Genomic DNA, 25,723 nt, shown 5'->3' on the forward strand with positions numbered 1-25,723 from the left:
TTTTATCGATAGCATCAATGCAAATTATAAGATTTATTTTTATAAAGGATTGAAAGGAATGGGTTAATAAGAACTGGTGCATCGGAAATAAAAACGCAAACATTTTTTATATACTTATTCTTTACTTCTTAAAAACGTTTCGGTCCTTTCTTTGGACCATCTTCAGCTTAACCTGTGACAGAAATAAAAAATAAGTATAAAAAATTGCTGCGTTCTTATTTCCGACGCACCGGTTCTTATTAGCCCATTAATTCTTTATTTCAACATATTAGAGCCTTTCCTTTATCGTAATCATTTATTTTTACATAAATCTTTTTATAGACTTAATTAAAATATATTCCATTTGTACGCATACAAAATATCCTATTCCGAATACAAAGTCCACCGCTTTAAGATGCATTCACTTTCGTATGCAGAGATATGCATTATGCAATTTTATTTTTAATATACGGAAAACAATGTCAAGTATGCAATTGCAACAAGGTAATCGAATAAATATGCCATTGCAACGGAGTTAATAATCAATTTGTTAATTCATTTAATTGATTTTTTCTTTGCGCAGAAAGATTATTCTTGCGAAGCAAAAAAAAACTGATCTCTTTATAATAAGCATCGCGACAGACAACAATGTGCCGGAATATTGACTCGAATCTTTGTTCTCATCTTCACGGTCGTCCTTCTCGAATAAGACTTTTTCGTCGATTTATAAGCAATACTTTCACGCGGTTACACCTAGTCACTTTTATTTCACCGACGATCGAGGTCCTTCTTGGTACAAAAGAGTGGGAGAGGAACGAGCATATACGTGCGGCACGATATATTCAACCCCTCTTCTCGGTTTCCCTATTGGCAAGGTGGCACCAGGTGACTTGGTCGTTTCGCGATTGTGTCGCGATCACTCGTTAAACTCGCCTTCGAACAGCCGGGCAATTCGTCAAACACTCGATATAGCCCGGGATTCGATCAGATTTCGCGACTCGTTATTTCCATTCTTTTCTCGAGAGAACGTTTCCGGTGATTCGAGCGAATAGCGAATTTCCCAGCTTCCAAAGTTTAGTGAACATTTTGGATGGCGATCGCGTGAGCGCGAACATGCTCCACGATTAATCTCGCCACCCCGATTCTGTCAGATTCATTTGGAAGATACGATATCGCGGTACCAAAAAAATTAAACTGTGCAATCCATAAAGCTCTGTGCGTGTAATACTTTTTGGTTTGACAATTTTGTTGGAGGGGAGAAATGGGAACGGTTGTGAGAATTTGGGCGATTCTCAGTCTGATCGGTCTGTCGTACGCAGACAAGTCACCAGTGAACATCCTAACGCCTTCGGGCAGTCTAAGTGCCTTCGAAGAGGAGGACATACTACGCGTGCTGTCGCGCAACAAGACTGACACGACAAAGAACTCCACTTTCGTTCAGCTAATCAGTAGTCTCGGCAATTACACAATAGACGCAGAAAAGGATATATGGAGCGATGGCAGACTGGAAATGCATCACACGAATCCGCATTACGGTAGGTCTAGAACGCTGTGCAAATTCAGTATTTTCTGTTAATAGCTCGTAAAGAGCTCGTAAAAAAAGTGAAGTTTCTTCAAAGAATTGCGTATCTTCTTTAACAAAGCTAACGGTTTTTATTACTTAAGTATACACTGTAAAACATTATTGAATTCGAATAAATATTTATTTCAATACTGTCAGATAAATCATTTATTTGAAACTAATAGTATTGATTTGACGTGAAACATATATTTATTTATTATGAGAAAATCTTTTTCGAAACAAATAAATATTTATTTACTTCAAATAAATGATTTATTAGGCAGTATGAAAATAAATATTTATTAATTTAATAATTTTTTTTCATCAGTGTAATAATATATAATATATAAAAGAATATACAATATCTCACATATAAAGATAGAAAGATTAAATAAAATAAATAAAAAAATGTTGTGATTATATTGTCGCTTTTTTGTCTACTAATTAATTAATATTAATTGATAAATTGTTTACGCAGACGTATTTCAAAGAGAATTGCATCGTAGGAAATCGAAATGTACTCGGGTTAAACGAATAAATAAATGACTTCTCGGTATGTGGCATATTTTTAATCAAGCGGATCATGCTCAAATAGCGAACGGGTAATCGGACTCGATGACAGACATGTTGACAAGCTGCCCCATGCTACAAAAGATTCGTATATATACGGAAAAAATTTTATAGTTCAAATTACAGGAAAAATACGTTCCTTTTTACACTATTTATTATAAAGCTGGAATATAAATGATATTGAGTTATTTATTACTATTAAATTGTAAATTATGTATTTGTTGTTTATTCATGATTATACATTTGTTTGTGCATCAAATTATTGGAATAATTATAAAACTTCATTGTAAAATATAATACGGATGTAAATAATATGATTGAATAAAAATATTGATTTCTTTTATTAAAATGTCTCACGATTACAAAAATTATAAATTGTAATTTTTACTATATATTATATTTTCCATGTAGAATTTGCATATACAATACACATATCACCATTTATTTCGCGATGCATACTGACTTCATCTTTTAAACATCAATTGTTAATTGTAAAATCCACTCGCAACAATTCTAAAGTTGCACATTTTCGCATTGTCAATTACCTCGTAATTAATCAAAATACTATTAACCTTTGAACAACTACAAATGGAGTAAATATATAGCTTTATACGTTTCCTTAAAAATTCTCAGCATCTAATTATTAACTGAACATTGATGATCGAAATTAAAAGGACAAATAATATCGAAATTCTTTCCGATAAATACATAGTATCTTGCTTTACCTCGCGAAATGTTAAATGTCTTACTTCTGCACTTTTGTCGAAGGTCATTCGCATTTATTCAAATCGCGTAAAACACGAATGGCTATTATGTTGATTCACAGATGCGTTTTAAGAAAGAGTCGGCTCTCTTTCCTCGTTTTTGGCAAATGTTTGAGTAAATAACTCGACCAAAGAAACTAATGTCGTATACTGAGAAGTCATTTATTTATTCATTTAACTTGAGTACGTTTTGACTTCCTACTCCAATTCGTCTCTAAAATACGCGCCCGCGTAAACAGTCTAATTATTAATATTAATATTAATTAATTTGTAAAAAAAACTGCTAGTTAAAAATATATAATTAAAATTTGCAATGAAACAATTTTTTTGTTTCTTTCAACCGAGATAAAATTGTGATGGCAAATATTAGTTGACATGACAAAATCGATATTTTTTATTGCAAATTATGATTTTCTCTTAACAAAAATATCCAGATCTAAGTAATTTCTATAATCGAAAAATTTTTTAAGAAAAGAGTTCTTTTTAACAAATGTAAATCGCGCATAGTTTACATATGCAAATGAAAAACACTAATAACTCTTTACTTAATTTTAAGTAAACTTTTGTAAAATCTTGGTTTAAAAAGTATTATTGTTATATGTACAATATATACCATCATAAAACTATGAAAAAAATCTTAGTATTTTTTTAATCTAAATAAAAACAAAATTTTAGTTATCAAAAAGAAATATCATTAATATATTCATCAAACGTATCCAACCAAATATACCGAGAAAAAAGTCTATATATATATAATAATATAGGTATAGGTATTTCATATATGTTGAGATATGTATTTATATGTAAAATATATTTTTATATGTATTTTCTCTTTCTTTTGTATAATCTCTATCCGTATATACAAGAAAAATGATAAAAAGAATAATTGAAAATAATTAGAGAAATAACTTTTTCGCATAATTTTTTTAGGTTTTGAAGAAAAAAAAAATTATCTATATAATATTATAATTATATAATAATATAGGTAATTTTTTCTTCTTATTTAATTATATATAATCTATTTTTTATTTCTTCAAATTTTATTTCCTTTAAAAAGGGTAATACGAAAATTATTCTTTTTATTATTTTTCTTATATATACAAACAGACATTTTAAGAGAAAGAAAATATTTTATTTATAATTATATATATTTGTTTTTGATTACACATAGACTTTTTCCTGTGGTTCTATATAATGGAGAGAATATTTTAATAAAAAATATTTCACCGAAATCAAGTAGTAAAAAATGCATACATCTGCAGAAAATGCGTTGACCTGAATTGTGGCATTGATTACAGGCACTTACAATATTTCAATGAACATTATTATATATATGTATATACATACATATACATATATACGTACGTAGATTTAATCATGTGCTAAAAAGTTTTAATAAAATCTTCACGCATATTAGGTTCACTCGTGTCTGCAACTATTAAACAATGCAAAAAATTTAATATTTTCGATGTTTCGGTACACGTATTCGAAAGCAATTTTAATGTTGTATGTGCCGATGCGTTGATAAACGCGACTGCAACGAGGCATAACAAAAGCGACCAAATATTAAACATTTCCATGTAGAAAATCGATTTATAAATATGATTTCAACATAATGTTAATGCAAGAGTCCTCGGCTATAAAAAGCATTAATAATATTAACATTTTCCTCATTATTCATTACATTTATTATACTGCAGTTTAAATGTCATATAAAATAATATATAATAATATAAAATCTCTTTAATATAAGATATGCAACAATTTATACAAGGTGTCCCATTTTAATTTCCTTAGGCAAATATCTTTATTAACTCAAAAAGTACTCTATAAAAATACTTTATTATAGGGTTCTGGAAAGCTCTTGAGATAATCTACAAGGATATGCAATATGAAAAGTAGGTAGTTCCATTTAAGAAATTAAAGTTGCCCTTCACGTGATCTTCAAATGATTTGACAAGGTCAAATAAATGGCATCTTATGTCCCCCTTCGAGTCAAACAACTTTTACTTGACACATTTTTCCGTACCGTCCAATATTTTTCGAGATATTTGCCTGAGGAAATTAAAATGGGACACCTTGTATGTGAATTTAACACATTATTTAGAGACAATAAGTTACATGAAAATATTCTTATAATCCGAGTATTAAGATAGATTATATAAATCCCGTATGAAATGTTACGGATTTGCTCTGAGAATGTATTGCTCATTGAAATATTAGCGTGATAATACGTGTACCTAATATATGAATTCATATATGTATATATATACATGTTTTAAATTATTTATTACATAAATTTTTGTGTATTTAATGTTAATGTGCTTAATGTATTTAATACACATATTAAAACCGTATGCCGGATTCTTTATTATTAAATATCTAAAATTTATTATTTTAAGATAATTTTCTAAATAAAATTTATAATGTGGCACATATATAAATCCGGGATAAACTCTCTCTCTCTCTCTCTCTCTCTCTCTCTCTCTCTCTATTATATACATATATGTGTGTATGTGTGGCACATTGGTCATAATATTATAATTTTACAACATAAAGCTGCGTGTCTTACTCCATTAACTATCTCAATAGAAATATATATTGCATTCTCATATTATTATACCCGCCGATAGATTCTCTCGCGTCTATTAATAACAAAAACTTTTTTTATGCGGCGAGGCTGATTTCGCTGAAGCGCGATAAAAGTGCATACAATTGCATACAATTTATCAATCCAAAACTGGTATGATTAATTGAACGATTAGTTCCGTTCGTGAATTATGGACATATAGGCACAGTATGGAAACATGATCTGATGATATTCTGATTGTAGGATCCTTATATATTTTTGACAAAACATCAATATTCACAACAAAATAAATTCCTACAAGTTAGACTTGGTTTTTATAAAGAAAGTTTTAATTATATATTTTTTACTTTTACCATAGTGTGTAAATGTGTGAATTTTGTATAATTTGAATCTTTTACAATAATCTATATCTGATTCTCTTTTTATTATTTCGTACTTCTTTTAATAATAAATATTCAATAACATTATCATTAAAAAACATTTATAGTTTTATTTGAAGGCAAAAATAATTATTGTCATATTAAACATTTATACGGATACTATAGCATGTAATTAGAAAATGATACTATAATAAATATGATTTGCAATGATACATATCTATTTAGCTTTTTTCTATCAAACAATCCACGCGTGTAACACTCATTAATAGTGCATGATAGAACTATATACATGTAATTAAACATAGAATGTACATAATACAAAATTATACACTGCTATATATTAAACATACTTAAAATCCATAACTTTAATTTGTTCAGATAAAAGATTTATTAATCTGTATAGTCTTATATATCTTGGGTATATACAAATAAAATTAATAATATTAACAAAGGAAGAAGCGTTTTAATTTCAGGTAAAAAACAATCCATAGACCCAATAAATAGATTTATAGTTTATTTAACCTCATATTTTGTCATTAAGAAAGGAAAAAATAACTGACTTCTCAAGAATGTTTAGGATCCCCTTAAACATAAAAAATTTGAAGTTAAAACATAGTTTAATATCATCATTTATCAAAAAATCCAAAAAATATTTCATTTATGCATATATAATGTATATGCAATAAATGCCTAAAATAATTTCTCTTTGTATTGGATTAACGTTTAAAATGCCCATTCACAATTGATGATTGATATGTTTCTCAATGACAAATTAAGAAAATGCCAGCTTTAAAATTACATATTTATGCTTCAGATTAAAAGTATGACATTACTCGATGGTGCAATATACATATAAGTTGATGTTGCAATTTTATTTTTACATTCGAAAAAAAATTTATTTATTCTGATATTAATAAAAATATTACAAGAAAATATATAATAAAGGACAGCTAATAAAAATATTGAAAACTTTTAAAATTATTATTTAATACAATATTTAAATATATTTACCGATATAATAAATTTTAAAAACATCATAATTAATATACGATAGAATCGTATATGATGTAAAATATGTGATATAACATGATATATATGTTATAAATTATAACATATATATAATAATATACGCTTTTTTAATAAAATATGTGATTTCCGATAATAAATTAGCTTTTGTAGCGATGAGTTTTATAGTTATATTGTTTTCGAGACATACATATACACACACACATAAATTAACAAGATCCGGTTAGACCTGGACCTATTCTATATATAGAGAATAAAAAGTATTTCCGGTTAATCAAGTTTCAGACCACCATTAATGAAGAAAGGATTTTTATTCTGAAACTGGCGAAGAACGAATTCTTAGAAACCAACCTTTGTTACTTTTTACTTTATGTATCTTTATATATGTATATATGTGTTTTATATTTTAAAAAATTTTTCCCGTCAAAGACAGAATGTAATTTACCTTGAATAGCACTTTGCTCTTCAACAATAATTGAGGGGATTTCAGAAAAAAAATTGAAACTGACCTTAGCCTCAATTCAATATAATACTTCAATTTATATTTTTTAATTCACTTTTTAATTCAGGTTTTTCATGGCTAAAGGCTAAAGAAAACAATCAGGTGTCTCAACATACTTAATTAAATTACGGAATTATGAAAACATTATCGATATTTCTGATAATGACATCACGAATGTAAAGTAACATTTATATGATAATAATTTCAGAAAAGAATAAGTAGATTTCATTGATTAACTATAAAATATTCAACTTTCGTGTTTTATGTCATATATCATGTATATTATCATGTTAATCACATTTTTATAATTATATTATTTTTTATATATTTTTTTTTCTCTTACTAATATATATTTTAATTTTAGTTTAGATATATTTTGTTTCTTTTTAGTGCGTTTTCTGTAGAGATAAAAAATAAACTCTTTTGATTAAAAATAATATTATTACTATATATTAACATTATTAATTTGTGCATTTAATAACATTCACTATGAAATAATAATGGTATAATAAACTAATCTCCCGTTTAATAAAATTTATCGTGTTTTTCCTTGAATTATAAATTTACTTATTATTATAATTAAAATAAGGAGGCGTGAATTAATCAGAATTAGTAACAGCGCAATTGAGCTTTGTAATCCATTGCTTGCAACGCACGTTGCAACCTCGTTTATTGCCACATCATACGTTGTTAATCGATGCACATTGCAACAAATTTCGCCTCGGACTGCCACGACTTTGTTCGCGGCTCTTTATGAACAGGTACCGTAAGGAAAGTAAATATTACCGCATGTGAATTACGCAACGCACGTGGTACACGACGCAGCATTATTACTCATGGACCGAAAGAAGGTCGTGAATGCGGTAGTCTGATGATTCAGGGTCATTATTATTAGAATAGCTATAACGATACTTGTATATGAGAGGTGCTAAAAAAAATTAGACAAATGACATTTTGTGAAAAGGTTAAATTAAGTATCAACAACATTCAGTAGCAGAGATATGTCTGTGAAAACAGTTTTTTAAGGTCTCATATAAATATTATTCTCATCAAATTTTTGTTACTTTTTCTGTCTTTGCCTTCTGTTGTCAGCGATTACTTATTTAATAATTATTACGACTTATTTAACAATTAGTATATATGTTGATTTTAATATAGCACTCAATTTTAATTCATTTCTATGGAATAATTTAGTAGAAAATTGTAGTCAAGAGACTCGATAAAGTTCTTAAATCGATTTAATCAATCAAAAATATATGTAAAAATTTTAGGAAAGATTAATCAAATTGTTAAATTAAGATTTGATTAAAATTTAATTAAATTAAATTTATTCACAGCACATAATTATGTCTCTAACGACCATGTGCCGTAATATTTCGAAGAAAGAAGAAGTTAAAAATGTAAATCTGCTCTTACATATCTATAATTCCTGAAATCTCTAATCTTCTAAGTTATATTTATAATTAAAAGTGACATTTTTATATTAACTACACTTTGTCTTTGCGGGAACCAAACTGTCTCTGTTAAAGATTAAAGATAACATATCTGTATAATTAAAATTTATCAAAACTTCCGAGTATATAAATATAATATAATTAAAACAAAACATAAATTAAATGGAATTAAGATATAATTAAATAACAATATAAATAATTAAAGAAATATTCGAGCATGAAATATCTCGCAAAAGGCCAAGATTTTGAGTAGAATATATAACTGATCCGTATAATTTCACTCGTAAGTTTCGACAAGCATGTAAGTTGATACGTGACCTTCGATTAAAGATGTCAATTACCCCAGGAGTACGTGTACTATTTATACGTGAAAGTGTATGTAACTAATAAACAAGGATATCTTTGTGCGATTTTTATATGGAATGTATATGGTACATAATACAATTAAGAGAAGAAAAAACTCTCATTCAATGTATATGTGTTTGTCCAATATTTCGTAACATGGCGTCACTTTGATAAACATTTCATTTGCGATATCAGGTATATATATATGTAATGTTTTAATTTTTTATCTAAATATAAAGTAGATAATAATTCTTTATATAAATTTTTATCGTTTGTTGCACGCTGATTTGTTGAATTATCAAAAAATTATATAACATATATTAATACTAAATATAATTTCCATCTAATGAAATACATTCTGAGATTTATTTTTAAGAATGATTTCAAGCATATTTTTTGTGGAAAATTATATACATGTTGCATAATTAAAAAAAAAGGATCTAAATAGAATTAATAAATTATTAAAAAAGGATGTTTTCTCCTAAGTATATATGAATAAATTTTTAAATTACACCAGTTAGCTACTGGCATAGAACACGTTTAATAACAAGCTAATGAAGATACATAGATATGTATCCGATCTTTCTTGTCTACGCGTTAATTGCTTATACAACAAGACATCGTAAACCGCGGTAAAAGATGTATGTAACATCACCACATTTACACGATAAGTTAACGTTATCGATTATTATCGTGTATTTCGAAACATATTTTTTGTTTATATATATATATATATATATATAGAACTTGTATGTAAAAATATTCTCATTATGACACGCTTTATGTCATCGCACAAAAATACGAGATTACTTTATCACCTATTTTCCTCGATAAAGTCAGCGATTTAACAGTAAAACAAATAAATACTTACTGTGCAACGCTTACGCAATATAAGTTGTCATTTATGTCGTGATTAATTGCTCTGTTCAAATTTTCAACTCACAAATTTGTTGTACATACATGTAAGTAAAAGAATTTATAAACATAATGTATATACAAAACATTAAATAAGGAACATTAAATAAGTGATAAAGTAACGATGGTGCATATGCGCATTATTTGTGCCCTCCGTACTTATGCGCATTGTATTTTATGCGGTTACATAGTTAATTAAGCAAACAAACCACGATGCTAAGTGATTCTATTCGTTGGGAGACCGTCGTCGTGGTTTCGACATCGCGTCGTGCTCGTTCTCTCTAGATGTCCGGTTTTATTTTGAGTTTAATTGCCACATATTATCACGAGAAAATGTATCACGTTTATAACAATGGGAATTAGGTCGATCATCCGCTACGAAAGTCTGACGATAAAGCTCAAAGACTATCGCGAGCTTACGATTCTTTATCAAATGTGATATTATTTCATTGATAATCGATAAATATGAAAAAAGTATAATATCAGAAATATATATATAATTAGAAAATTAGAAAGACATAAATCATACCATTTACAATTCATTCGATGCAGAATTTATGCATTCATGATGCAATAACTACAATAACTATGCAAGACGATGGTGCCACTTTCTACAGTAAACCATTGTCGCTCATGTCTACTCTTTTGAAATCAATTCGATCTGACCAATACAGTAATGCGTATTTGTAATACCTTATTGAAAAAGTTTATAAGTACCATCTCTAAAAAATCAATTTTTTTAATATTTTTATTTATAGTATATTTATACAAACTATAGATACAAGATAATTAAAAAAAATAGTGTCAGAGTTACTTCATTCGCAAATGCCCTTTAAAATTGTTTCATTTATTAAAAAATCTACTTTTAGAGAAACGTAAGAAAATAATATTAGAACAAGAATGATTCTAATTATTTGCACATAAAAAGATGATTAAATGATTTCCTATTAAAAAACATTTTATTGTTTGCAAATGTAACATAAATGAATAGTATCTTTATGATATATTAAAAGTCCGATTTTTATTGTCAAAACGATTTAATGATTCTTCTTATGATATAAATTTTTACGAATTCTTAGCTTCGAGCTAGCTAATTATACATAATACCGGTTCAATGACATTCTAGATTCTCTCGAAAGTAAAATCCGTTAAAGTTCTCTAATTTTATAACGAGTGAAGTCATTCGATGCAGATCAACGACCTTTATATATCCTCACTATTCAAATTTTAAGGAGTTAACTCATCATTTTGTCTAGAAAACGGATTTTCAATTTATCGTACAAATCTTCGGTTAAATAAAACTTTTTTGCTTTATGTATATTTCTAAAACAGAAAAAAAAAATAAAAAAGACTAAGAGAATCTTGAATTAGAAATTAAGTCACGAATAAATAATGAAAGTTCGAGTTATATTTTTTTTTCTACATCGACTGAAATTATAATATATTGAGCGATGTATATACAGGGTGTCCGGTAACTAACGGACCAATGATTAAGGGCGGATTCTCTGGCCAATTTGGAGACGATTTTTCCTTAGCAAAAATGTTGAGAAGTCAATAATTTTCGAGTTATAAGCGATTGACAAAAATGGGTTTTTTGAAAACTAAACGTTTTGGAATTAAAAGTCTGACATAATTACATTCTTCAGTTAATTTCAGGTAGAGTTTACTATAATAAAATTTTAATTTGAGGCTTAGTTATAAAGATACATAATGACAAATATTGGAAAGTTGTAAAAAATGATGACCTCTTTCGACATTTTCGCTGAGAAAAAATCGTTCCCAAATTGAACAAAGAATCCATTTGTAATCGTTGGTCCATTAGTTACTGGACACCTTGTATGTCTACCTTACCCGAAAATTTTGCTTCCGTTCAATCGCAAATTACAACGTCGTTTGCGAACGACGGACACGTCGGGAGGTATCTTAATGGCTCTCTCGCATTATCATGTCAATGTCACAGGCGCGCAGGGTTTTACGTCGATAAAATTTCTCACTCACGTTTGAACCCGAGGCACGTAGCCGGTTTCATGCGATTTACGTGAATCCCCGACGCGATATATTAATTCGAGAAGAGAACAAGAGGCCTTCCTTTCACGAGTTTTCCTTGAATAAGTGTGAACATGTTTTAACAGAGAAATAACTCTTAATATGCGCATATATTCAAGAGATTTTTGATATTGTAAATATTAAAAAGATTCTTTTCTTGTCTTTTTACAGAGAATTTCCCCGAAGAAATCGATATCGAGGCACGTAGATTATTGCAAATCCTTCCTGCTTACGATCCTGGTGCAGGTGGCGTCAGCGAGGAATGCAAACGACATTCCGATATTTTTCACGAGGAATTCGCAAAATTCACACTATGGGCTCTCAAAAGTAAGTCAATCTTACCGAGTAAATATTTTATCTATGTATTCTCCCAGAAATATAACTCGCATATCAGCCATAAAATTAATGTTTAAATTAAATTATGGAAGAGCAATAATTATAGAGGCGTTGCGTATTTAAGCAATTCTTTCTCAAAATATATGATGTGACCGAACTTTATGTGATCAAACTTGAAATGATTAAAAATGATCGAAAACTTAACAATGGAAAATAATTTTCCATCGATTGGCTGAATTTTTGTGATGTACTTTAAGGCATTCTGATCAAAAGATGTGTAATAGCCTCAAAGTTAAATAATAGACAGTTGCTGAGTTACAACCTGTCAAACAACTCACAGAATTCGAGTTTTTGATATTTTGACTGGCTATAAATCAGCAACCTATTCTTTAGCTTTAGTAGTATATATTATTCTCTAGCTTTACCAGTATCTATTATTTAGCTTTAAGCCTATTACATTTTTTGTTCAAAAGATCATAAACTACAACATATGAAAAAACCAGCTAATCTTACTAAGATTCAATTTTATATAGAATTAGTCTTTTATATATTTAATGAGTTTTTAATTAACTCATATAATTATATCACAAAGAGAATTTTTTTTTAGAATTTACCGTGAAAATCATGGTAATCGTGAGACAATATAATACTGGAAGAATTTTATGAGTTTCTCTAATATTTTTACCACAATAAAAAATATTAATATCTACCACAATAAAATATAAAATATGATCGATTAATTTTACTACGTACATAGTAAAATTTACTATGTACATATTCATATTTTTTATTGTACTAAATATTAATTTTAAAAACTCATAAAATTCTTTTAACACCATTGTTCCACGATTACTATGATTTTCAGTGCAAATTCTAAAATAAAATTCTTTCCGTATATAAAGTGTTTGTCGATGAAAAATCAAGTTAACTATTCCGTCATGCAATGTAAGAGATTTAGCAATGTTACTTTGAGATATTCATTATGAATAATCACCTTACAATATATCTATGCGCATCGATATTAATCTATAATTGTTTCTATTAATACTTCTATTAATACTTCTATTAATACTTTCAACGCAAAAAGTGCATATTTAACTTCGAGAAATTAATCTAAATTTTATGAAAGTATTTTATATGCAATTTTTAAAATGCAAGAGATGAAAAATAGCTCATGTAAAGTGAAATTATTCGTATTTTCTATAAAGAGAAGACTTAATCCGTAGTCACTTAATTTAGTCATCTATAAGGAATTATGAAACTAATTCCCAATCGATTTGTCTATTTTCTATTTTTATTGATTTTTTAAGTGTATGACGCAACCGCGAAGGTACCTTCTGGCCTATTGAATGGAAATATTAATCAATTTGGCGATTTCGACGAGTGCGTCGGTGTCGAGGGCAAGGATGGGATTCGAGGACAATATTGTCTGACGTATCTGCAGTTGGATGTCGATCAGTCTCGACCGGATCTCAAATATTTGCATCGCTTGCTACATTCGCACTATGCATTCCGCAGTAACATGACCGACGTGAGTATAATGTATATTTTTGTAATGCGCCACGTGAATTGGCTTGATCGATTGCAATCATTTTGCAATCAATCACCGCATCGCGATATCTCACGTTCGTGAGCGAAACAGACGATCGCTTCAGCACGTAGAATATCAAAATAGTCTTGTCGCATGAGTCATTTAAATAGTATCTACACTTTTAATAAGATAAGATTGCGATAATCCGAGCAATCTGTGTTAACATTCCGATAAATATTACGATACATTCGTATGAAAACATTTTACGAAAGTGCCGTTTATTCTCGGACGATTTCTTCATTAATATTGAATGACGAAAATGAGATTCGTATATGTAATAAAATTAAAATCAAATTTTAAAAATCCAAGCTTTCTGTGTGAAAAATATTTCTTTCTAACTTTATAATCTTCCTGGCATTTTAATGATTCGACGACTCATCGTGTCCGTTTAATCTCTAATGAATATGTAATAGACACATAAATCCGTGCCGCAGAATTTATGTAAATCAAGGGAGAAAGACAACGAGGCGGGCGGATGTCGACGAATAAGAGACGTTCACTTGACGAATAGTCACGATAAAGACGAATGACACAGAAAAAGAATTTTAACGCAACGAAACGTCAAAATGCGCAAACAAAAAGAATCAATTTGACGTAATAATTTGACGTAAATCCAGAAGCGAGAAATTAGAGAGGATGAATATATTATAAGATAATCTCTCGTACTATTATAGCGATAGATATTAGATATTACAGTGTGTCTGATACGTAATCAAATCTTATAAAGCTTTCAATTAAACAATAAATCTAATCGCATTAGAATACCGTGATTATATAAGCAGAAAGAATTTTTTTGCTTTGATAATTTCTGATTTATGATAATAATATGTTATAACTGGATATTACGTCTGTGTTATTCTGACAATCACTTGTAATAATGTTGCATGTTGGCTTAATGCTAATGACTATCATTGTTTATCTTTTGTCCATAGGCGAAATCAAGCGTAACAATTATTATTGTCGCTTAACGAGACAAAAAAAGCTTAACGTATCAATTATTTTCTGAATATAATTACTGTTCTTTATAAAAATCTTGTAAATGTGATTTATGAAGCATTTCTGTTTGGTTTATTCATACATCTTTCATAATCAGACGCTTCAATAAACTTCCGTAAATACTTTTAAAAGCGCTTACGTGATAAGTATATTAAGATTCTCGTTACGAAGGTCGGTTATGAAATCATGAAGAATCTGTTAAAAAATATCCTTTTATCACACTGTTTATGTGTGTATAATCATGATAATAAACATCAAGTTTTTTTTATATTTCTTTAAACAATATTCTTTAGATTTTACATTTTTCAATATATTATAAATATTTAGCTCTTCAACCAATACTTAATGGTAATTTTTCTTTTTTTACAAGCGTTTACAAAAGAGGGCAAACGCGTGTATACGAAATAATAGAGATGAGTTTAGATAGTGGAACAGAAATAATATTGTCAAACAGCGAAGAAAATATTATTCGTGTCTAAATTAGCTGCATATCAATTGCGACATTTACATGATTTCTATCGTGATTCGCTTATTGAATGTTTTCGATAGTGTATATGTATGTTTACAGAGTGGACCAATAACTCTGTCCACCTGCAATCTTTCCGTCATTTTTCAAGATACGAAAATATTATAATTATGAAAATTACAGCATAAAGAAAACCATAATATGCTAGTAATAATTTTTCTGTGAGTGGAGGTATTTCTGAGATTTTGAAATCATTACTTTTTTAAATGGAATCCCTATGATATTCTGACATAAATCGATTTCTCGTAATATTTGGCGTAAAAAATTGTTAGAATAGAATAATAAAAAATGAATAATTTATTTTATGCTTTATTCTGAACAATTTTGATAAAAAAATATGAAAAATCTTGTATTTTCAATAATATTACTATAATAATTTTTTGCATAAAATAATGAGATAAATCAATTAGTACACTTAGTAATAATAAGATAAATCAGTTATTAGAAAAACATTGTTTTTTTAAAAAAAGTATGCAGTTGCACATTGCGGATTACAATTTTTTTAATTACAAAAATATGTTTTTCTTGAATTGATTGATTTATCTTATTATTCTATGTAAAAAATTATTAAAACAAGATTATCAAAAAATGAGTATATATTATAAGATTTTTCGAATTTTTTATCAAAATGTGTCAGAATAAAACGTAAAGTATCTCGTAAACCATTCATTTTTTTATTATTCCACTTTAACCATTTTTTACGCCAATATTACGAGGAATCGATTTATGTAAAAGAATTATGGAGGTTTCATTAAAAAAAAGTAATTATGTCCTTAGAATCTCAGAAATTCTTCTACCCAAAGAAAAATAATGATGAAGCATATTATAGGATATTATATCTTGATATATTGTATAATTTTTGCAATTACAATATTTATGTATATGTAAAAATAACGGAGATATTCCAAGTGAATAGAGTTATTAATTTATCTTTGTAATCTGACAGCTTTGTACTGTAATGCAGCAAAATGAAACACTTGATACCATTTATTTTGATATTCAGCCTGGTCACAGAGTACCGCGTTTTAGCACCGTAAATTGGGCCGTATGTACACCCGCATCATGTACAGCCGAAGACGTGAAAATCTCTCTTCAACATGCTATCTCAAAGTACACGACTCAAACTGGTCTTAAAATTACGCTACATGTAGATAAAGAGATGTGTCAAGTAAAGGATGAACTTGTTCTATCAAAAGCGACCATCGCTACTAGGTAAGAAAATTGTATTTGTTTTAATTATGAAAAACATTTGCATTAGTACGTACCCTGTAAAAAAAAAGCGAATATTAAAGTTCCCCACAGAAACTTATTTAATTATTTATAATAAGTTTCTGCCAATCTTTCTAAATTCGCTTCTTTCTAACTGGATAATTACTGCAGATGCTTAATTAATCTTTCGGAAGTTTCATAATTTTCACATCACTTTCTACAGTCTTCTCTTTGCTACCGTAATCATCCTGACTCTCGTAGCTGCGTACTACGACCACTGCGAAATATCGACCAGCGAATTGCTTCTATCATTCTCTCTGAAGCGTAATGTCCGGAAACTTTTCTCATTGGAAAGACCGCAGGGCGACATAGCTGTGCTCCACGGTATCCGATTTTTAAACAGCGTTCTATTAGTTATAGCTCACAAGAGCATGGCGGCATTTTTTACTCCTTATGTGAACCGCACTTACATGAGTGAGGTATGTACGTCATTATCAATTTTAAAAAAACGAGTATGTATTGTAGAAAACAATATAAAAAGAAATATATGTGTATGTTATTTCACGAATAAAATACAATTGCACACAGAGAGAATTTCTTTTAGAATTTACCCTGAAAATCATAGTAAGACAATATGCATGCGATATTGGAAGAATTTTTTAAGAGTTTCTCTGTGATTAATATTTATAGCACAATAAAAAATATTAACATCTACTACAAAAAGATATAAAATATATTCGATTAATTTGATTAAAATTTACTATGTACATTATTAATATTTTTTATTGTGGTAAATATTAATCAGAGAAACTCTTATTGCCCTACGATTAGGTACCATGATTTTCACGATAAATTCTAAGAGAAAATTTTCTCCGTGTAGAAGATTGTAATCTACTTGAATATGAAAAGAGAAATAAAAGATTTAAAATAAAAAAATTTGCATCATTAAAATATATATACCATATATAAAATATTATTTCACAAATATTAAATTTACTTTGTATAAATTTTATTTGTAGTTATACACACACATATTAGTATAGATCGATTATTATCGATCTGCATAATAGAATTTATTTTATTTTTTTAATTTGGTAAATTATTTTAATTTGAAAATATGGGACAATTTTGATACAGTTTTTAGGTAAATCGTGGACCGTTATAGGAAGAGCGGCCAGTCTTTATACCGATCCCTTCATCATGTTGTCCGGTTTGTTAACAACGTATTCGTTCATAGGCAGATTGAATAGAACCGGAACATTGAATATCAAGAACGAATATTTATCGCGCTTGCTGAGGTACTGATAGTTTATGTCTTACAATTAATCAAATAAATGTGAAAATGTCTAATTTTTTTCAATACGCACAATGTCCGATTTTAGATTAGTACCTACTTTAGGAGCTCTGATATTATTTTGTACTCACATCATGCCGTACATCGGATCTGGACCCCAATGGCCGTTGGTGGTGACCAATCACGCGAACATCTGCAAAAAAACGTGGTGGCGAAATTTTTTATTTATTCATAATTATTTTGGATTTGAAAATATGGTAGGTATTACATATAAAATGTATGCAAAAGTGTTTTGCGCGAAAGATAAAATCATCTCTCTCATGTTGGAAAATTTACCAACATTGTAATCTTTTTGCACATATTAAGATCTCTAATAATCTTCCTTGCTTTCAGTGTCTTACGCACACGCATCATGTGGGAATAGACACGCAATTATTTGCGATTTCACCCATCATGGTATTGCTCCTATATAAAAAACCAAAGATCGGCGTTATTGTACTCGGTGCAATAGCCGTGATATCTACAATATTGAGATTTTACGTCACATATACGAGATATCTCAACAATTATGTATACTTTGGCACGTCGTAAGTAAATCATCATATACTATATTAATATTGAAAAAGAATTGACTCCGACTTGCTCTATTATTCGCATATTCCTTTTCTTCTTAACAGAATAAGACAGTTATTCGATACTGCTGATTTTTCCTACACATTACCATCGCATAGATTAACCGTTTACATCATAGGCATCTTTGCAGGCTACTTACTTCGGAATATGCCTAAGGATTTTAAATTGAGCTCAGTGAGTGACATTACAAGAAATATATAATACACTTGTGATTACATTAATTTTTTCGACATGCAAATTTCAGACAGCTCTCTATACAGGTTGGATTGTGTGCACTATAATGTTCTTAGCAGCTTTTATTGGACCATCTAAAATGGGATCAATTGATTATGTGTACGATCCGATTCACGCAGCTACTTATAACGCTTTCGCTCCTATCGGATGGTGCGGATTATTTATTTGGATGGCTGTAACACAGCATACTGGTAGTTCAAATGGTATAATTACACTGAAAAGACATATTAATAATATTACAAAAATAGCAATTTACAAAAAATAATTATTTGAAAGTAACGTCGCATCACACAATTACAGGATTCTTAAATAAATTATCCTCTTGGCGAGGATTTCTTATTACTACGAGGATTAGTTATGCTGTCTATTTAACGCAGTTCCCAATATATTTCTTCAATGTTGGACAAACCCGCACTGCGGAGCAGTATGAATTTTTCAGGATAATGGTAAGTCTTCGAGATCTAAAAAAAAAATCTGGAAAAAAAATCTTTTCAAATATATTATTAATTTTACTCATAAATTTATAAAGTTTTTATTTGATTATATGCAATATTAATTATCTCGACGTGGCTTTAACTTCTGTTTCAGGTAAATCTGAAAGAAATAATATGGATTTTTGCTATGTCCATAATTCTCACACTGCTATTCGATTCACCCTTCCAAAATCTAAAAAATTATTTATTAAAAAAACCAGTGTTACAAAAAGATAAGACAAAATCATCCAAAATAGAATAGATCTCTTTTAATTTGAATTCAAACTAAATGTTTATCTTGATCATAACAATTTAGAATTTTGTACATAGTATTTTTTACTAAGATTTTAATCCTGTTAATGTAATTAATGTATAATGTACATGAAAATACTGTTCGGAAAAGACTCATGAAAAATTAAATCACATTTTTTTCTACACAAAAATAATTAGTAAAAAAATTAATCAAGTTGTTTTTTTTTTAAATCCTTTTTTTTCGTAAAAACCTGGACATGCACTTTAAATGATTATATTAGAATATATTTACATAAATTTTTTTATTTTTGCATTTGTAGCTTTATAAATATAACTGTGTAAATATTAGTTTTTCATTATTTTTTGCACAATTGTCACCCTGTCTAAACTTAATATGTTTACAAAGAATATTATACATTTTAAATTTAGGCAAAACACAATGTTATATAAATTATAATTCATACAGATTGACATTGCAAGTTCTAATTTCTCTGGTCCTCGTAAAGATATAGAAAAAGTATATTTTAAAAAATAAATAAATAATAGCAGATAATCAAGAAATTTTTGTTCTTATAAATCAGATACAAATCAGTAATAATTTAAAACAAACAATTCAGCTACATAATTTATACTATAATAATCAAATTACATAATTCATATCGTCAACACAACATATCAATAAAGAAACATAAAATGTTAATATTTCGTAATTGTTACATATAAATGATTAGGAACATATTGCGCTGAGGAAATTTTGGACAATAAAATATAATCATTGTTAAAAATATTAAATACACATTTCATATAATTTTCTACTTCTATATATTGTTTAAGAAATACAGTTTCACAAAATAATTTCTTAAATACAATCTTCGGTTATTACACACAGAAGATCACAGTAAAAATAAAAGAATAATGTTTGCATTATGTTATACATACAGATACAGAGATAAAATCCATTATATATGTCTCGAGCGTCACTGAAAAATATTTTAATTCTTGCCAAACATAAAATTTAATAATGTACGTCGCATACATATATGATGTATAATTGTTGCAAATTTGCCAAATACATTTTGTCAAATAAATCCAGTACATTTACAACATTAAAGTAAACTTATATAAAGTTGCCTTACCGTAGTCTATAATAATGTCATTACAATGTAACTATTATATAATAATTATTAAGTATATTTACATAGAAGAATATAAGAATATACATATACATACACACACGCATATATGTGTGTGTGTTTCTTTTATTAAAAGTTTAAACAAACGTACGAAAGAAAGAAGTATTTTGAAAATCATCAGAATATCATTTAAATATTAACAAAAAGTTGTAATTCATTACATATACTTACGTAAATGCTTTAATAAAAAATTGTTTTAAGGAATATTTGTATATATATATAGAACGCAAAAGCCATATCACATATATGACAATTATCTAATCCTACACTCTTAATAGTACTTATTCATGAAATCAGTTGTAACTAACTTCTTTAATAGACGTTGTTATGTACGTTTTGCAATAGGCAGATGAAATTACAAGAAAGCTCTAAATTGAGGCTGTGTGTGTTTTAGCTGAAAATGAAAGCATAAAACAATATAATTGAAAAAAAGGAAAATAAGAAATGTATTAATACATGTATTATAATAAATTACAGTTTTGATTATTATTTCCTATAACTCTAATAAATTCTAAATACTATAATTTTTACTAAGCACCATTAAAAATGTTTAATTATGCCATATTACACATATTAATAGGATCATATTTGATAAGAATATAGTATATGCAATTTATATATATCTCAATAACGCATAATTATGCGTCAGTTTCAGTTATAAACTAGTTATAAATGCATCAGTGGTACAGCAATATTTCTTGAATACATGCAACATATTGCATAGTATGAATAATTGAATAGATGCTGAAACAACTTTTCAAATAATATTATAAATTTTATACTAGACATAAATATATACTTTTGTATCATATTTTTATATGTACTGTAATTTTTCATATATACGTATTATTTCACACACACATATATTAATAGAACTGAGTCTCTTATAGCATATAAAGCATGTAATAACAACATAACAATTAATATCCCAGAATAAAGCACATTATTAAACTGAAAGTTAAATCAATTTGCATAACTTAAAAGATTGGTTAATAAAAGTTTAGTGCTAAAATTACATGCAGCATATATAACACATATATTCTCTGCAATATAATATCTATATGTCAAAGATATTATTGAGGAAGCAAATTCGCACATAAAATATCTATTACTTATAATATATTAATATACTTTTAATATGCAATATTTCAAATTGCATTATTTGGCGTAAATAATCGTGATTAGCATTTCAATGTTAGATCATAAGCAGAGAAATGTCTGTAACATAAGATTTTAAAATTATATTTAAACATATAAAGATTTATTTATCGTTTACCATAAGTCTATTTTATACAACATTGAGTCATAGATACCTGTTTCACAGACTGCTGGATTTTCGCTTATGATAAGTTCAGAAGCTTAAGAAGAGAAATCTCTATTCGGGAAAACGGTAGGTGCTATCAATGACCATACATAAAGACCCAAACACATCCATGAAGAAATAATCTTCACCCACATTGAAGCAGCATTGGCATTTAAGGTGTTGAGACTGGAGTTTGGTCTATGAAAGTAATATAGTAATATTGATGCACATCTCAAAACAGGATTGTATTATATATAATTAATAGTTCAATATAACAATACAGAAATACGTACTTATACCAGTTTGTAAGAGTCATCATAACATACAAAGTAGCGAGAGCAAACATGAGATGGAAGAAACTCCAGTTATATGCCACTTTTTCTTCTTCGTTATCCCAAACTTTGACATCATTCCCACTTTCTGCATCAGGATTGCGTCCTTCTAATGTAGCATAATCTGGTTACATTTAGGAAAACGAGAAATAACACAAAAGAAAAAGCAAACAAAAAGTTTAAAACAAGCATAGCTGTTCATCTAAGTGTGTTTTTAATTAGTAATCTGAAATAAAATGCATGCATATGTGCATAATTTATCAATGTTATTTTCTCAAATATATAATAAAATCATAGTTGCTTAAAATATGGCAACCTGTATTGTATCTTTAATTTCATTAATATCAAAATAATATAACAAAATTTTGTAAAAGAATCATTTGTGTACAAAAAATATTTAACAATGACAAATAAAAATAGATTGGCACAATAAATAAATAAATAAATAAATGTAACATAAGTAAGGGAATAAAGATAAACACACACTAATTACTAAGCAGATCAATTCAATACTACATAATTATAAAAATATAGAAGATATTTTCTATTATAACATATAAATTATTGAATAAGTTTTATGTGTGCAAATATATACATATATATAAACATATGTTGATGTTTTTAAAAATGGAAATGCATAAAATCAGATCAAAAATGATCAAAAAGTAAATTCTACTTGTAAGATGTAGTGTGTGCCTACCTTCACCACCAATAAGAGACTGCTCTCCTGCATTCCTAACTATATAGAAAGTTGATATTTAATACAACTACCTTAATTTTTATCAGATTAATATGTAAGTGATGAAAAGATACTACTGTTAGTGCATTATAAAAGAAATATTTATGTGAAGATATTTGATAGAAGGAGCAATGCTTTTAAAAATATATGATTATAAAATCACATACACAAGCAGATATTAGACAAGCAGATATTTACCAGCTCCGTTATCCTGAACCAGTACATTTTCGGACATTGTAATCTTTGATGATTTAGATGCTGTACGTAAGGAACTGTATAAAACGCAACTAAACCAGATTATAAGTCCAATAATACTTTCCTTGTCAAACGTGACACGATTTTGTACATCATTACCAGCAAATATACCAAGAAAACCAGGATTGCATTCATGATCTATAAATTAAATAGTAATCAAGAATAAAATACAAAATCACACATTCTTGACTTACTTTGAATCATTTATATCTACCTGGACTGTTTGATATACCACTCCATGTTAAATATACCACATATAATGTTACCACAGAAGATTGAAGAAGCCCTGATCGTGGTTGATGTTCTTGTACAGTAGGTAATACTGATACAATACTGGTAATGACACATAAAATCAAATTAAATGAAATGAAAAATTTGTTAAGGGCACATGTACTTTCCTGTAAACCAGAAAGATAATAATATATATATAGTAGAAGCTGATCTATAAATCTGTACTAAAATAAAAATAAATATGAATAACCTTACATGTGTATAATATACATAAAGTAATACTATTCCAGTAATAGAAACAGCATAATTGAAGAAAGATGCACCTAATAGTGCGGCATACCTAAAAATATATATAAAACAATATTTTAATAGCAAGAATGTCTGTTGCACAATATTATGCATTTATATAATTATAAAAAGTAGTCCTTACCATCCTTTTGATTCAGTCTCCTCATAATTTCCTACCCACGCATCAGCCCAAGAATGAGCAAAATCAACAATCAAAATCAACTGAATAATTATAAAAAGGAAACCTCCTAACATCCCAAAATACATCCAAGTAGATCCAAATGATTTTTCTGGGATAAAGAAAGCACCAATAATTCCTCCAATGATCAAAAGATATTTAATTGCCCAGAATCTGAGAATTTTATATAAATATTAGAGTCACAATTTTCAGCTATCTCAATTACCCATGTATGCTATCTCAATTACCCATTTTGTATCGGTGCTCTTGGATCTTGTGAACTTTTCACTCTGATCATCATTACAGACATCAAGAAGAAGTACAGAGAAAGAATAAAACATATTCTATAGACTGCTAAATAACCAACAGCAGAGTCGCAGTCGAGAGTAACTTCTGATGGAACATAACTGGAACTATTTGCGCAGAACGGTACCTGTTTACATATAATACGATTATAAGATGTTTTCAGTTGTTAAGAACATTTCTTTACCTTTTTAAGAACATTCTGAAGTCCAGGAGCCAAAGTAATACAGGCTGCAATAGTTCCCAACAATAAGAGCAATGCGTACATGATGCGAGTACTTGTGCTGTTCCTGCACGAGGGACATTGAGAACAACAGAAACTGCAAGCTGTGCTTCCGCACAAGCACGCAAGCTATACAATAAAAGAGAACAGTATAGGAGACGAATCAATAGTACTTATAAATAGATGAAACAAAAATAATCATTTGCAGTAATAATTTCTCATATGACATGACTTATTCTTATCGCAGTATTTCAATATTTATTATTATCATCATCATTTTCATCATATCAAAAGATCTTTAAAAATAGCACTTACATACTATATACATCCTAATATATATATAATAATATATATAATATATATATATATATATATATATATAAAATACAATCAATATTTCAGAGATACATATATAATCAAAAAACAAATATAATATCTGATCATTCGCGCGCATGAATTCATAAAAATTTCCTGTGACTCATAGCAAAACAAGATCGACATTAATTCAACATATTTTAAAAAAAGAATGCAATATTCAGCTTCTTTGTCCACAGGACAATAAAATAAACACAATAAACGATTATTCCAAGAACGGAATACAATTGTAATTATTGCAAAATCATAAATATCTCGCTGAATAAATAATGCGTAGTTCTCTTCTCAGTGAGAGAAAAGGAAAAGTCTATTTTTCTGGAAAGAGTAAGTCGGACAATAGCTATCTCCGAAGCCTTACCTGAGCCGTTGAGCACACGAGACCCATGATGAGATTTCCTCGTCGCTCGAGCTGTCAAAGAAAGATGAGACGATGCTCCGCGAAAAACTGGAAGATTTCCTCACCAGGAAAACCGAAGCGGAATCTCGCCGAGCGAGAAAATAGCGAGGAAAATCTTCCGCGAGAAAGTCACTGTACTACAATAATAACAATCACGGACTAACAGCGACACACAGCTATTTGCAGGAATTGCAGGCAACTTCGCGCGATCAGCTGACCATGACGTCACT

General features: G+C 28.4%; 2 protein-coding genes across 6 annotated transcripts; one reads left to right on the forward strand and one right to left on the reverse strand.

Annotated features, from left to right (window-relative positions):
* Positions 1–825: 825 nt before the first annotated feature.
* Positions 826–21,340, forward strand: LOC114945188 (nose resistant to fluoxetine protein 6). Its single transcript, XM_029321287.2, has 12 exons — positions 826–1,514; positions 12,304–12,459; positions 13,779–13,999; positions 16,585–16,793; positions 17,014–17,269; positions 17,928–18,088; positions 18,173–18,341; positions 18,478–18,671; positions 18,762–18,891; positions 18,962–19,154; positions 19,252–19,397; positions 19,540–21,340. The coding sequence occupies exons 1-12, from the start codon at positions 1,241–1,243 to the stop codon at positions 19,684–19,686; spliced, it is 2,256 nt and encodes a 751-aa protein (XP_029177120.1). The 5' UTR covers positions 826–1,240; the 3' UTR covers positions 19,687–21,340.
* Positions 20,482–25,678, reverse strand: TMS1 (serine incorporator TMS1). 5 transcript variants are annotated; one of them, XM_029321272.2, is made up of 11 exons: positions 25,455–25,678; positions 24,686–24,850; positions 24,444–24,628; positions 24,160–24,369; positions 23,985–24,069; positions 23,713–23,896; positions 23,442–23,636; positions 23,205–23,243; positions 22,466–22,628; positions 22,183–22,370; positions 20,482–21,263 (listed from the first exon to the last, which is right to left on the reverse strand). In XM_029321272.2, exons 1-10 carry the CDS (start codon positions 25,479–25,481, stop codon positions 22,229–22,231), a joined length of 1,395 nt encoding a protein of 464 aa, XP_029177105.1. In that variant the 5' UTR covers positions 25,482–25,678; the 3' UTR covers positions 20,482–21,263; positions 22,183–22,228. The 5 variants fall into 5 exon arrangements, with proteins under 5 accessions (XP_029177105.1, XP_029177106.1, XP_029177104.1 ...); XM_029321273.2 differs by having other exon boundaries at positions 20,482–22,087; positions 22,466–22,613; positions 25,455–25,677; XM_029321271.2 differs by having other exon boundaries at positions 20,482–22,087; positions 25,455–25,677.
* Between the last annotated feature and the right edge of the window lie 45 nt (positions 25,679–25,723).

This window comes from Nylanderia fulva, unplaced genomic scaffold, assembly GCF_048542155.1.
Source record: "Nylanderia fulva isolate GAGA-0341 unplaced genomic scaffold, ASM4854215v1 Scaffold2, whole genome shotgun sequence".
Taxonomy (NCBI): Eukaryota; Metazoa; Arthropoda; class Insecta; order Hymenoptera; family Formicidae; genus Nylanderia; species Nylanderia fulva.

Bases quoted from the DNA above. Each gene is read 5' to 3' on its own strand.
- LOC114945188 (XM_029321287.2), top strand. From the start codon at position 1,241: ATGGGAACGGTTGTGAGAATTTGGGCGATTCTCAGTCTGATCGGTCTG. The intron at 18,342-18,477 runs GTAGGTATTACA...CCTTGCTTTCAG, and splicing joins ATTTTGGATTTGAAAATATG to TGTCTTACGCACACGCATCA. The intron at 18,892-18,961 runs GTGAGTGACATT...TGCAAATTTCAG, and splicing joins AGGATTTTAAATTGAGCTCA to ACAGCTCTCTATACAGGTTG.
- TMS1 (XM_029321272.2), bottom strand. From the start codon at position 25,481: ATGGGTCTCGTGTGCTCAACGGCTCAG. The intron at 24,851-25,454 runs GTAAGGCTTCGG...TTTATTGTATAG, and splicing joins TCGTGTGCTCAACGGCTCAG to CTTGCGTGCTTGTGCGGAAG. The intron at 22,629-23,204 runs GTAGGCACACAC...AAATGTAACCAG, and splicing joins GTCTCTTATTGGTGGTGAAG to ATTATGCTACATTAGAAGGA.